The sequence below is a fragment of the Trachypithecus francoisi genome, unplaced genomic scaffold, assembly GCF_009764315.1.
Source record: "Trachypithecus francoisi isolate TF-2019V2 unplaced genomic scaffold, Tfra_2.0 Lachesis_group16, whole genome shotgun sequence".
Taxonomy (NCBI): Eukaryota; Metazoa; Chordata; class Mammalia; order Primates; family Cercopithecidae; genus Trachypithecus; species Trachypithecus francoisi.
In genome coordinates, this window is record NW_022681461.1 from 20376501 (window position 1) to 20390447 (window position 13947).

Genomic DNA, 13947 nt, shown 5'->3' on the forward strand with positions numbered 1-13947 from the left:
CCGAGAGGTCTGCTGTTAGTCTGATGGGCTTCCCTTTGTGGGTAACCCGACCTTTCTCTCTGGCTGCCCTTAAGATTTTTTCCTTCATTTCAACTTTGGTGAATCTGGCAATTATGTGTCTTGGAGTTGCTCTTCTGGAGGAGTATCTTTGTGGCGTTCTCTGTATTTCCTGAATTTGAATGTTGGCCTGCCCTACTAGGTTGGGGAAGTTCTCCTGGATGATATCCTGAAGAGTGTTTTCCAACTTGGTTCCATTTTCCCCCTCACTTTCAGGCACCCCAATCAGACGTAGATTTGGTCTTTTTACATAATCCCATACTTCTTGCAGGCTTTGTTCATTTCTTTTTCTTCTTTTTTCTTTTGGTTTCTCTTCTCGCTTCATTTCATTCATTTGATCCTCAATCGCTGATACTCTTTCTTCCAGTTGATCGAGTCGGTTACTGAAGCTTGTGCATTTGTCACGTATTTCTCGTGTCATGGTTTTCATCTCTGTCATTTCGTTTATGATCTTCTCTGCATTAATTAGTCCAGCTGTCAATTCTTCCACTTTTTTTTCAAGATTTTTAGTTTCTTTGCGCTGGGTACGTAATTCCTCCTTTAGCTCTGAGAGGTTTGATGGACTGAAGCCTTCTTCTCTCATCTCGTCAAAGTCATTCTCTGACCAGCTTTGATCCGTTGCTGGCGATGGGCTGCGCTCCTTTGCAGGGGGAGATATGCTCTTATTTTTTGAATTTCCAGCTTTTCTGCCCTGCTTCTTCCCCATCTTTGTGGTTTTATCTGTCTCTGGTCTTTGATGATGGTGACGTACTGATGGGGTTTTGGTATAGGTGTCCTTCCTGTTTGATCGTTTTCCGTCTGACAGTCAGAAGGACTGTCTGTTGGTCTGTTGGAGATTGCTTGAGGTCCACTCCAGACCCTGTTTGCCTGGGTGTCAGCAGCAGAGGTTGCCGAAGATAGAATATTGCTGAACAGCGAGTGTACCTGTCTGATTCTTCCTTTGGAAGTTTCCTCTCAGGGGTGACTCCACCCTGTGAGGTGTGGGGTGTCAGACTGCCCCTAGTGGGGGATGTCTCCCAGCTAGGCTACTCAGGGGTCAGGGACCCACCTGAGCAGGCAGTCTGTCCGTTCTCAGATCTCAACCTCCGCGTTAGGAGATCCACGGCTCTCCCCAAAGCTGTCAGACAGAGTCATTCGCGTCTGCAAGGGCCCCGCTCTTTCCCCTAATGGACTGCAGCTGTGCGCTGTCCGCAGAGGTAGAGTCTACAGAGACAGGCAGGCTTCCTTGAGCTGCTGTGAGCTCCACCCAGTTCGAGCTTCCCAGAGGCTTTGTTTACCTACTTAAGCCTCAGCAATGGCGGGCGCCCCTCCCCCAGCCTCGCTGCTGCCTTGCGTATAGATCGCCGCAGACGGCTGTGTTAGCAGTGAGGGAGGCTCCGTGGGCGTGGGACCCTCCCGGCCAGGTGTGGGATATATTCTCCTGGTGTGCCTGTTTCTTAAAGCGCAGTATTGGGGTGGGAGTTACCCGATTTTCCAGGTGTTGTGTGTCTCAGTTCCCCTGGCTAGGAAAAGGGATTCCCTTCCCCCTTGCGCTTCCAGGTGAGGCGATGCCTCGCCCTGCTTCAGCTCACGCTGGTCAGGCTGCAGCAGCTGACCAGCACCGATTGTCCGGCACTCCTTGAGAGATGACCCCAGTACCTCAGTTGAAAATGCAGAAATCACCGGTCTTCTGTGTCGCTCGCGCTGGGAGTTGGAGACTGGAGCTGTTCCTATTCGGCCATCTTGCTCCGCCCCCCAGACTGGTCAAAAACTCTTAATCATATGACTATGCCTATGATGCTTATATTGCAACAAAAATATAATTATATTTAAGAGAAAAGTATATATAATGTACTTGCTATAAGTTATTACAATAAATTAAATAATGCTTCTTTTTTAAGATCTAAGTGCACTGAAACCTACATAAGTTAGATGAGCTATTAGCAGGATGGATTTGATCAAAGTTATCCATGTGAAATCAGAAACTAAAAAGTCTACAAGAGATCTTAGAGTAAACAAAACGATAAAGAAAAAATACCGGTAAGATCCTAATGGTATGTTGAATTCATTTTCAGGTGAGGCAGTTCCCAATAAGGTATCCCCTTCGTAAACAGACAGTGGGACTGAAAAATGATTTCTTATCTGGGAAAGAAAAACAAATAATATTTAGTATCATTAATCTAAGAATCTACAGATGTGTAAAAAAAAATGTCCATGTAAATATCTTAACAAAGGAACTATCAGGCAATATTCATCTTGCTTATGTAAATTAGAAAAGAAACAAACATATTATTTATCCTAAAACATACAAGAAAAATTTCTACAGTTTTATATAAAAGGAATCTCAAAAACAGACTTTAAGCATACTACAGGGGAATAAGATAATATCTTCTTCACTTTAGGATAGAGACTAATTTGTTTAGGGATATGTTTTCGTTTAGACAAAAATAGTAGAAAAAAATTCATAGAAAAAAATCAAAATTTTAAATATTTGTATGGTAAAAGTGACAATCTACAGGCTGGCAAATATCTGTAATATACTTGACAAAGGGTTTATAACCACTACATACTCAAAAATCCTAAAAATCATTAAGAAAGTTGCAATCAAGAGGAAAACAGGAACAGAATGTAAACAGGTGATTCACCGAATGGAAAAACTGACCAATAAACAGAGGAAAAGATACTTGACATTACTAGTAATCAAGAAAATACAAATTACATTCATAGATTATCTTTTCATAAGAACAAACTGCAAAAATATCAGAAGTATGGTAATATCAACAATTGAAAATGATGCGAACAGGAACTCATATACACTACTGGTAGAATGTAAATTGATAAAATAACTCTGAAGAATAATTCGACAAAAACTTAGTAAAAATGAAAATGTACTTTCTTCTTAGCAATTCTGCTCCTAGTTCCATACCTAGAGAAATGTTTACACATGTGTATTCATTTATTGTTTACTACATTCATTCAAGACACTGATGTTCACTACACCACTGATTTTATTATAAAAAAAAGAAAATGAAAACAATCTCAATAATAGAAAAATAAGAAAATTTTCTTCAAATTGATATAATCATGTAACAGCATTAAAATAATGCCCTATGTATCAGTATATGGTTACACTTCAAATATCTGAATGAAAACAGAACATAGCATAATAAGGTGAAACAGTGTAACATTTCTGTAAGGCACTAAAAACACAAGTATATATTTTCTGGACAGGAAGTAGTTTTTAAAATATGGTACTGGAAATATACACAACATATCACCAAATTGATATTACCTCAAGGAAGAAGGAAGGAGGGAATGTGGACTAAGGAGGGAAACCAAACAGCTGGCTTCAACTTCATGCATTTTTTTTAAATTTAAGGGAATCGTTTTTAAACGTCAATAGTTTTTAAATTCCATGGTGTGGATGGAGACATCTGTATTATAATAAACTTCAAAGTCTACTATCAAACCAATAACTAACATCCAGAGCACTCCACAACAGACATTAACTGTAAGTTTTCCAACATATTTTCTGATTATAAATATAATTCCAAATAAATTTCATATTCAACTTATCACTGATGTAAATGGAGCCTATTAAGAAACATGCTTCTAAATGGTGCCTGTTTGGAATGTGAAGTTACTTACCAAAGTCTAATATTGCTTCCTTTATTTTCCCTTTCAGATTTAGTGTGGAAAAAGTTGGTTGGAAGCTGAGAATAAACTAGTAGTTGAAATTTCAAGGAAACATCAAAGGTTTGGAAAACAGAATGAGCATAAGCTTGAAAAGTCTAAGGGAGCAGAGGAAAGGGAACATCCGTCTGTATAAAAGTGGGTGGGCACAGTGGCTCACACCTATTATAATTCCAGCACTTTGGGTGGCTGAGGCAGGAGGATCACTAGACCTCAGGAGTTCAAAACCAGTCTAGGCAATGTGGTGAGATCCTGTCTCTACAAAATATTGAAAAATTAACCAGGTATGGTGGTGCACACATGTAGTCTGAGCTACTGGAGAGGCTGAGGTGAGAGGATTCCCAGGTGAGCCTGGGAAGTCAAGGTTGCAGTGAGCATTCATCATGCCACTGCACTCCTGGGCGATTAAGACCCTGTCTCTCAAAAATTATAAAGATAAGAAAGAAACAAAAGCATGTTGCAGGTAAGCTATCCTGCTGGAACAATTCCTAAAGTTTATGATTACGCAACAGCAATATGATAGCAGAATGAACATAGATGTTAAAAGTGAAACAAACCTGAGATAAATACTGGCAGTGTTAATTACTAGCTGTGTAACTGTGGGCAAATTTTATTTTGAATAATACCATTTCTCCTGACTATCAAAAGTAGTAAATTCATATATATGCACACCTTGTTTTATAATGTTTTGCTTTATTGTGCATTGCAGATATTTCATTTTTTACAAATTAAAGGTTTATGGCAACCCTGCATCAAGCAAGTCTATTGGTGCCATTTTTCTAACAGCATGTGCTCACATAGTGCCTCGGTGTCATATTCTGGTAACTCTCACGATATTTCAATCTTTTCGTTATGATTATATGTGTTATAATTAATAAATGTGTGTGTTCTGACTGCTCCACAAATTGGACATTCTCCCCACTTTCTCCCTCTTCTTCAGACCTCCCTATTCTCTGAGACACAATAATATTGAAAAATAGGACAATTAATAACCCTCCAAAGACCTCTTTCAAATGAAGAGGGACATGTCTCTCACTTTTAAATCAAAAGCAAAAGCTAGAAATGATTAATGTTAAAGAGAAGTGCATGTCAAAACCAGAGATGGGCTAAAAGGTAGGCCTCTTGCATCAAACAGCCAAGTTGTGAATGCAAAGTGAAAGTTTTTGAAGAAAATTAAAAGTCCTATCCCAGTGAACACGCAAATAACAAGAAAGTGAAACAGCCTTATTGCTAACAGGAAGAATATTGCAGTGGTCTGGATATGACATGGTTTGGCTACGTCCCCCACCCAAATCTCATCTTGAATTGTAATCCCCATAATCCCCATGTGTCAAGGGAGGAATCAGGTGGAGGTAACTGGATCATGGGGACAGTTTCCCCATGCTATTCTCATGATGGTGAACGAGTTCTCACGAGATCTGATGGTCGTATAAGTGCGTAGTAGTTCTTCCTGCATTCACTTCTCTTTCCTGCTGCCTTGTGAAGAAGGTGCCTTGCTTCCCATTTGCCTTCCACCATGATTATAAGCTTCCTGAGGTCTCCCCAGCCATGCTGCACTATGAGTCAATTAAACCTCTTTCCTTTATAAATTACTAAGTCCTGGGCAGTTCTTTACAGCAGTATGAAACAGCCTAATACAGGATAGAAGATCAAACCAGCTACAACATTCCCCTAAGAAAGGCCCTAACTCTCTTCAATTGTATGAAAGCTGAGAGACGTGAGGAAGTAGCAGAAAAAAAGTTGGAAGCAGAGGTTTGTTCATGAGGTTTAAGGGAGGAAACCACCTGCATAACATACAAGTGCAAAGTGAAGCGGTAAGTGGCTGCAGCAAGTTATCCAGAAGGTCTAGCTAAGATCACTGATGAAGATGGCTACACTAAACAACAGATTTCCAAACTAGACAAAACAGCCTTCTATTGGAAGAAGATGATATTTAGGACTCTCATAGCTAGAGAAGAGAAGTCAACGCTTAGCTTCAAAGCTTCGAAGGACAGTCTGAATCTCTTGTTAAGGGATAATGAAGCTAGTGACCTGAAGTTACACCAATGTTCATTTACCATTACGAAAATCCTAGGGCCTTTAAGAATATGCTAACTCTACTCTGTGCTCTATACATGGAAAAACAGAGCCTGAATTTGAAAGTACATCTGTTTACAGCATGGTTTACCGAATTTTTAAAGCCCACTACTGAGACCTATTCTCAGGAAAAAAAAATCCTTTCAAAATGCTATTGCTCATTGGCCATGCACATTGTCACTCGAGTTCTGATGGAGATGTACAGGAGATTAATGTTGCTTTCATGCCTGCTAACACAACATCTATTCCGTAGCAAATGGATCAAGGAGTAATTTCAACTTCTTAATATTATATGTAATATTGTATATTTGACTTAAATAACATTAGTCTCATTATTTAAGAAATACATTTTTTAAGGCAACAGCTCCCATAGATAATGATTCCTCTGATGGATCCAGGCAAAGTAAATTGAAAATCTTCTGGAAAGGATTCATCATCCAGATGTCATTAATAACATTTGTGATTCATGAGAGGAGGTCAAATTAACAACATTACCAGCTGGTTCCAACCCTCATGGATGACTTTGAGGAATTCAGGACTTCAATGGAGCAAGTCACTGCAGATATGGTGGATATAGCAAGAGAACTAGAATTAGAATTGGGGCCTGAAGAGGTGACTGAATTGTTGCAACTTTCTTTAGAGAGAAAAGTATGAAGAGTATCTCATCCAGTGAGTAGCAAAAAAATGGTATCTCATCCAGTGAGTAGCAAAAAATGATCAGGCAAAAATGTATTATTCTGACTAATAGATACATAATAATCAGAAAACCTCCAAATACTCATATTTATCTTTGGAATAGATAATAACAAATTGTTTAGTAAAACAATTTTCTCATAATCTTTCTATATCTTACCTAATTCTACTTTAAAAACATCACATGAAACATGAGAACTAAGAATTTGATAAATGAATAATGTTAACTGTACTCTATTTTTAATTCTAGAAAAATTATTTGCTCTATACATTTGAAGCAATGAAATATGTCTATACAAAGTACCTGTAAGAAATTCAAAATTCACGTTCAACTATTTAACTAAATGGCAAAATAATCAACAGTAATGAGTGCGGCTGTTAGTCACCTTTTAAAATAGTTACCTAAATAAAAAGTGAAAGAGAAGGGATACCTGTTTTCAGTCATGCTAGAATAACAGGGACCAGATATAGCTTCCCACCCTAATCAACTAAAAAGCAGGAAAACAAACAACAAACATCAAACCACAGTTTCAGATAAGGCACAATAGGCAGCACAAGGGAAAAAAATGAAAAAGCTACATAAGCTATGACTACCACCCAGCTTGCTGTCTGGAGAGTGAGTTTCTAGTCTGCTGTGTGAGAAGCAGGCAGCCAAGTTGAAGAGACAAGATCTGAAAATCTGGGGAAGCCAATGTGACTGAAATTCACAGCATATTGTACTGAAGGGGAGAGACCTGCATGGAGAGGCAAAAGCTGTACAGACAGAATTCTGGAAAACTGAGTGTCCCCTCCACGTCAAAACTTCAGCTGAGTCATGACCAGGACATGTGTAGATTATCTACGGCTCAGTAAAGATCTGCCTAAAAGAAACAGGAAGAACAAAGTCTGGTTCTGATATATACAGTAGTTTTAGGTAACCAATAAAAAATTACCAGGTACATTAAAGGAATGAAAAAATTATCATAATGAAAAGAAACATCAATAAAATGAAAGAAACCTGGGCGGAGCAAGATGGCCGAATAGGAACAGCTCCAGTCTCCAACTCCCAGCGCGAGCGACACAGAAGACCGGTGATTTCTGCATTTTCAACTGAGGTACTGGGGTCATCTCACTAGGGAGTGCCGGACAATCGGTGCTGGTCAGCTGCTGCAGCCTGACCAGTGAGATCTGAAGCAGGCCGAGGCATCGCCTCATCTGGAAGCGCAAGGGGGAAGGAAATCCGTTTTCCTAGCCAGGGGAACTGAGACACACAACACCTGGAAAATCGGGTAACTCCCACCCCAATACTGCGCTTTAAGGAAACAGGCACACCAGGAGATATATCCCACACCTGGCCGGAGGGTCCCACGCCCACGGAGCCTCCCTCACTGCTAACACAGCAGTCTGCGGCGATCTATACGCAAGGCAGCAGCGAGGCTGGGGGAGGGGCGCCCGCCATTGCTGAGGCTTAAGTAGGTAAACAAAGCCTCTGGGAAGCTCCAACTGGGTGGAGCTCACAGCAGCTCAAGGAAGCCTGCCTGTCTCGGTAGACTCCACCTCTGGGGACAGCGCACAGCTGAAGTCCAATAGGGGAAGCAGCGGGGCCGGTGCAGACGCGAACGACTCTGTCTGACAGCTTTGGGGAGAGCCGTGGATCTCCCAAAGCAGAGGCTGAAATCTGAGAACGGACAGACTGCCTGCTCAGGTGGGTCCCTGACCCCTGAGTAGCCTAGCTGGGAGACATCCCCCACTAGGGGCAGTCTGACACCCCACACCTCACAGGGTGGAGTCACCCCTGAGAGGAAACTTCCAAAGGAAGAATCAGACAGGTACACTCGCTGCTCAGCAATATTCTATCTTTGGCAACCTCTGCTGCTGATACCCAGGCAAACAGGGTTGGAGTGGACCTCAAGCAATCTCCAATGACCAACAGACAGTCCTTCTGACTGTCAGACGGAAAACGATCAAACAGGAAGGACACCTATACCAAAACCCCATCAGTACGTCACCATCATCAAAGTCCAGAGACAGATAAAACCACAAAGATGGGGAAGAAGCAGGGCAGAAAAGCTGGAAATTCAAATAATAAGAGCGCATCTCCCCCTGCAAAGGAGCGCAGCCCATCGCCAGCAACGGATCAAAGCTGGTCAGAGAATGACTTTGACGAGATGAGAGAAGAAGGCTTCAGTCCATCAAACTTCTCAGAGCTAAAGGAGGAATTACGTACCCAGCGCAAAGAAACTAAAAATCTTGAAAAAAGAGTGGAAGAATTGACAGCTAGATTAATTAATGCAGAGAAGCTCATAAACGAAATGACAGAGATGAAAACCATGACACGAGAAATACGTGACAAATGCACAAGCTTCAGTAACCGACTCGATCAACTGGAAGAAAGAGTATCAGCGATTGAGGATCAAATGAATGAAATGAAGCGAGAAGAGAAACCAAAAGAAAAAAGAAGAAAAAGAAATGAACAAAGCCTGCAAGAAGTATGGGATTATGTAAAAAGACCAAATCTACGTCTGATTGGGGTGCCTGAAAGTGAGGGGGAAAATGGAACCAAGTTGGAAAACACTCTTCAGGATATCATCCAGGAGAACTTCCCCAACCTAGTAGGGCAGGCCAACATTCAAATTCAGGAAATACAGAGAACGCCACAAAGATACTCCTCCAGAAGAGCAACTCCAAGACACATAATTGCCAGATTCACCAAGTTGAAATGAAGGAAAAAATCTTAAGGGCAGCCAGAGAGAAAGGTCGGGTTACCCACAAAGGGAAGCCCATCAGACTAACAGCAGATCTCTCGGCAGAAACTCTACAAGCCAGAAGAGAGTGGGGGCCAATATTCAACGTTCTTAAAGAAAAGAATTTTCAACCCAGAATTCATATCCAGCCAAACTAAGCTTCATCAGTGAAGGAGAAATAAAATCCTTTACAGATAAGCAAATGCTTAGAGATTTTGTCACCACCAGGCCTGCCTTACAAGAGACCCTGAAGGAAGCCCTAAACATGGAAAGGAACAACGGTACCAGCCATTGCAAAAACATGCCAAAATGTAAAGACCATCGAGGCTAGGAAGAACTGCATCAACTAACGAGCAAAATAACCAGTTAATATCATAATGACAGGATCAAGTTCACACATAACAATATTAACCTTAAATGTCAATGGACTAAATGCTCCAATTAAAAGACACAGACTGGCAAACTGGATCAAGAGTCAAGACCCATCAGTCTGCTGTATTCAGGAGACCCATCTCACATGCAGAGACATACATAGGCTCAAAATAAAGGGATGGAGGAAGATCTACCAAGCAAATGGAGAACAAAAAAAAGCAGGGGTTGCAATCCTAGTCTCTGATAAAACAGACTTTAAACCATCAAAGATCAAAAGAGACAAAGAAGGCCATTACATAATGGTAAAGGGATCAATTCAACAGGAAGAGCTAACTCTCCTAAATATCTATGCACCCAATACAGGAGCACCCAGATTCATAAAGCAAGTCCTTAGAGACCTACAAAGAGACTTAGACTCCCATACAATAATAATGGGAGACTTCAACACTCCACTGTCAACATTAGACAGATCAACGAGACAGAAAGTTAACAAGGATATCCAGGAATTGAACTCATCTCTGCACCAAGCGGACCTAATAGACATCTATAGAATCTCCACCCCAAATCAACAGAATATACATTCTTCTCAGCACCACATCGCACTTATTCCAAAATTGACCACATAATTGGAAGTAAAGCACTCCTCAGCAAATGTACAAGAACAGAAATTATAACAAACTGTCTCTCAGACCACAGTGCAATCAAACTAGAACTCAGGACTAAGAAACTCATTCAAAACGCTCAACTACATGGAAACTGAACAACCTGCTCCTGAATGACTACTGGGTACATAACGAAATGAAAGCAGAAATAAAGATGTTCTTTGAAACCAATGAGAACAAAGATACAACATACCAGAATCTCTGGGACACATTTAAAGCAGTGTGTAGAGGGAAATTTATAGCACTAAATGCCCACAAGAGAAAGCAGGAAAGATCTAAAATTGACACTCTAACATCACAATTAAAAGAACTAGAGTGGCAAGAGCAAACACATTCAAAAGCTAGCAGAAGGCAAGAAATAACTAAGATCAGAGCAGAAGTGAAGGAGATGAGACACAAAAACCCTCCAAAAAATCAATGAATCCAGGAGTTGGTTTTTTGAAAAGATCAACAAAATTGACAGACCGCTAGCAAGACTAATAAAGAAGAAAAGAGAGAGAATCAAATAGACACAATAAAAAATGATAAAGGGGATATCACCACCGACCCCACAGAAATACAAACAACCATCAGAGAATACTATAAATGCCTCTACGCAAATCAACTAGAAAGTCTAGAAGAAATGGATAATTTCCTGGACACTTACACTCTCCCAAGACTAAACCAGGAAGAAGTTGAATTCCTGAATAGACCAATAGCAGGCTCTGAAATTGAGGCAATTATTAATAGCCTACCCACAAAAAAAAGTCCAGGACCAGATGGATTCACAGCTGAATTCTACCAGAGGTACAAGGAGGAGCTGGTACCATCCTTCTGAAACTATTCCAATCAAAGAAAAAGAGGGAATCCTCCCTAACTCTTTTTATGAGGCCAACATCATCCTGATACCAAAGCCTGGCAGAGACACAACAAACAAAGAGAATTTTAGACCAATATCCCTGATGAACATCGATGCAAAAATCCTCAATAAAATACTGGCAAACCGGATTCAGCAGCACATCAAAAAGCTTATCCACCATGATCAAGTGGGCTTCATCCCTGGGATGCAAGGCTGGTTCAACATTCGCAAATCAATCAACGTAATCCAGCATATAAACAGAACCAAAGACAAGAACCACATGATTATCTCAATAGATGCAGAAAAGGCTTTTGACAAAATTCAACAGCCCTTATGCTAAAAACGCTCAATAAATTCGGTATTGATGGAACGTACCTCAAAATAATAAGAGCTATTTATGACAAACCCACAGCTAATATCATACTGAATGGGCAAAAACTGGAAAAATTCCCTTTGAAAACTGGCACAAGACAGGGATGCCCTCTCTCACCACTCCTATTCAACATAGTGTTGGAAGTTCTGGCTAGGGCAATCAGGCAAGAGAAAGAAATCAAGGGTATCTAGTTAGGAAAAGAAGAAGTCAAATTGTCCCTGTTTGCAGATGACATGATTGTATATTTAGAAAATCCCATCGTCTCAGCCCAAAATCTCCTTAAGCTGATAAGAAACTTCAGCAAAGTCTCACGACACAAAATTAATGTGCAAAAATCACAAGCATTCTTATACACCAGTAACAGACAAGCAGAGAGCCAAATCAGGAATGAACTTCCATTCACAATTGCTTCAAAGAGAATAAAATACCTAGGAATCCAGCTTACAAGGGATGTAAAGGACCTCTTCAAGGAGAACTACAAACCACTGCTCAGTGAAATCAAAGAGGACACAAACAAATGGAAGAACATACCATGCTCATGGATAGGAAGAATCAATATCGTGAAAATGGCCATACTGCCCAAGGTAATTATAGATTCAATGCCATCCCCATCAAGCTACCAATGACTTTCTTCACAGAATTGGAAAAAACTGCTTTAAAGTTCATATGGAACCAAAAAAGAGCCCGCATTGCCAAGACAATCCTAAGTCAAAAGGACAAAGCTGGAGGCGTCACGCTACCTGACTTCAAACTATACTACAAGGCTACAGTAACCAAAACAGCATGGTACTGGTACCACAACAGAGATATAGACCAATGGAACAGAACAGAGTCCTCAGAAATAATACCACACATCTACAGCCATCTGATCTTTGACAAACCTGAGAGAAACAAGAAATGGGGAAAGGATTCCCTATTCAATAAATGGTGCTGGGAAAATTGGCTAGCCATAAGTAGAAAGCTGAAACTGGATCCTTTCCTTACCCCTTATACGAAGATTAATTCAAGATGGATTAGAGACTTAAATGTTAGACCTAATACCATAAAAACCCTAGAAGAAAATCTAGGTAGTACCATTCAGGACATAGGCATGGGCAAGGACTTCATGTCTAAAACACCAAAAAAACGGCAGCAAAAGCCAGAATTGACACATGGGATCTCATTAAACTAAAGAGCTTTTGCACAGCAAAAGAAACTACCATCAGAGTGAACAGGCAACCTACAGAATGGGAGAAAATTTTTGCAACCTACTCATCTGACAAAGGGCTAATATCCAGAATCTACAAAGAACTCAAACAAATATACAAGAAAAAAACAAACAACCCCATCAAAAAGGGGGAAGGATATGAACCGACATTTCTCAAAAGAAGACATTCATACAGCCAACAGACACATGAAAAAATGCTCCTCATCACTCGCCATCAGAGAAATGCAAATCAAAACCACAATGAGATACCATCTCACACCAGTTAGAATGGCAATCATTAAGAAGTCAGGAAACAACAGATGTTGGAGAGGGTGGAGAAATAGGAACACTTTTACACTGTTGGTGGGATTGTAAACTAGTTCAACCATTATGGAAAACAGTATGGCAATCCTTAAGGATCTAGAACTAGATGTACCATATGACCCAGCCATCCCACTACTGGGTATATACCCAAAGGATTATAAATTATTCTACTACAAAGACACATGCACACGTATGTTTATTGCGGCACTATTCACAATAGCAAAGACTTGGAATCAACCCAAATGTCCATCTGTGACAGACTGGATTAAGAAAATGTGGCACATATACACCATGGAATACTATGCAGCCATAAAAAAGGATGAGTTTGCGTCCTTTGTAGGGACATGGATGCAGCTGGAAACCATCATTCTTAGCAAACTATCACAAGAACAGAAAACCAAACACCGCATGTTCTCACTCATAGGTGGGAACTGAACAATGAGATCACTTGGACGCGGGAAGGGGAACATCACACACTGGGGCCTATAATGGGGAGGGGGGAAGAGGGAGGGATTGCATTGGGGAGTTATACATGATATAAATGATGAATTGATGGGTGCTGACGAGTTGATGGGTGCAGCACACCAACATGGCATAAGTATACATATGTAACAAACCTGCACGTTATGCACATGTACCCTAGAACTTAAAGTATAATAAAAAAAAAAAAAAAAGAAAAGAAAATTAGCAAAAAAAAAAAAAAAAAGAAAGAAAGAAACCTGAAATGACACGTAATAGAATTGGTAGACAAGGACATTAAAACATTTATTAAAATTATATCCAATATCACTAAAAAGATAGAAGACTAAGTATGCTAAAAAGAGACACTGGAAAATAAAAAACCAAAAAAATTCATAGTACTATTGAGAAAAATATATCAGATGGGGTCAACAGCAGATTGGCCACTGAAAAAGAAAAGAGAAACTGAAGACTTAACAAGAGAAACTATCAAAAAAGAAATGGGTAAAAAG

The 13947-nt window shown here is 40.2% G+C and overlaps 1 protein-coding gene across 1 annotated transcript in view; it reads right to left on the reverse strand.

Annotated features, from left to right (window-relative positions):
* Window positions 1-13947, reverse strand: part of VPS13A (vacuolar protein sorting 13 homolog A) — a 254826-nt gene that overhangs the window by 84525 nt on the left and 156354 nt on the right. The window contains 1 exon segment of the mRNA XM_033237043.1: window positions 2075-2178. Within this exon segment, the coding sequence (XP_033092934.1) occupies window positions 2075-2178 (104 nt within the window).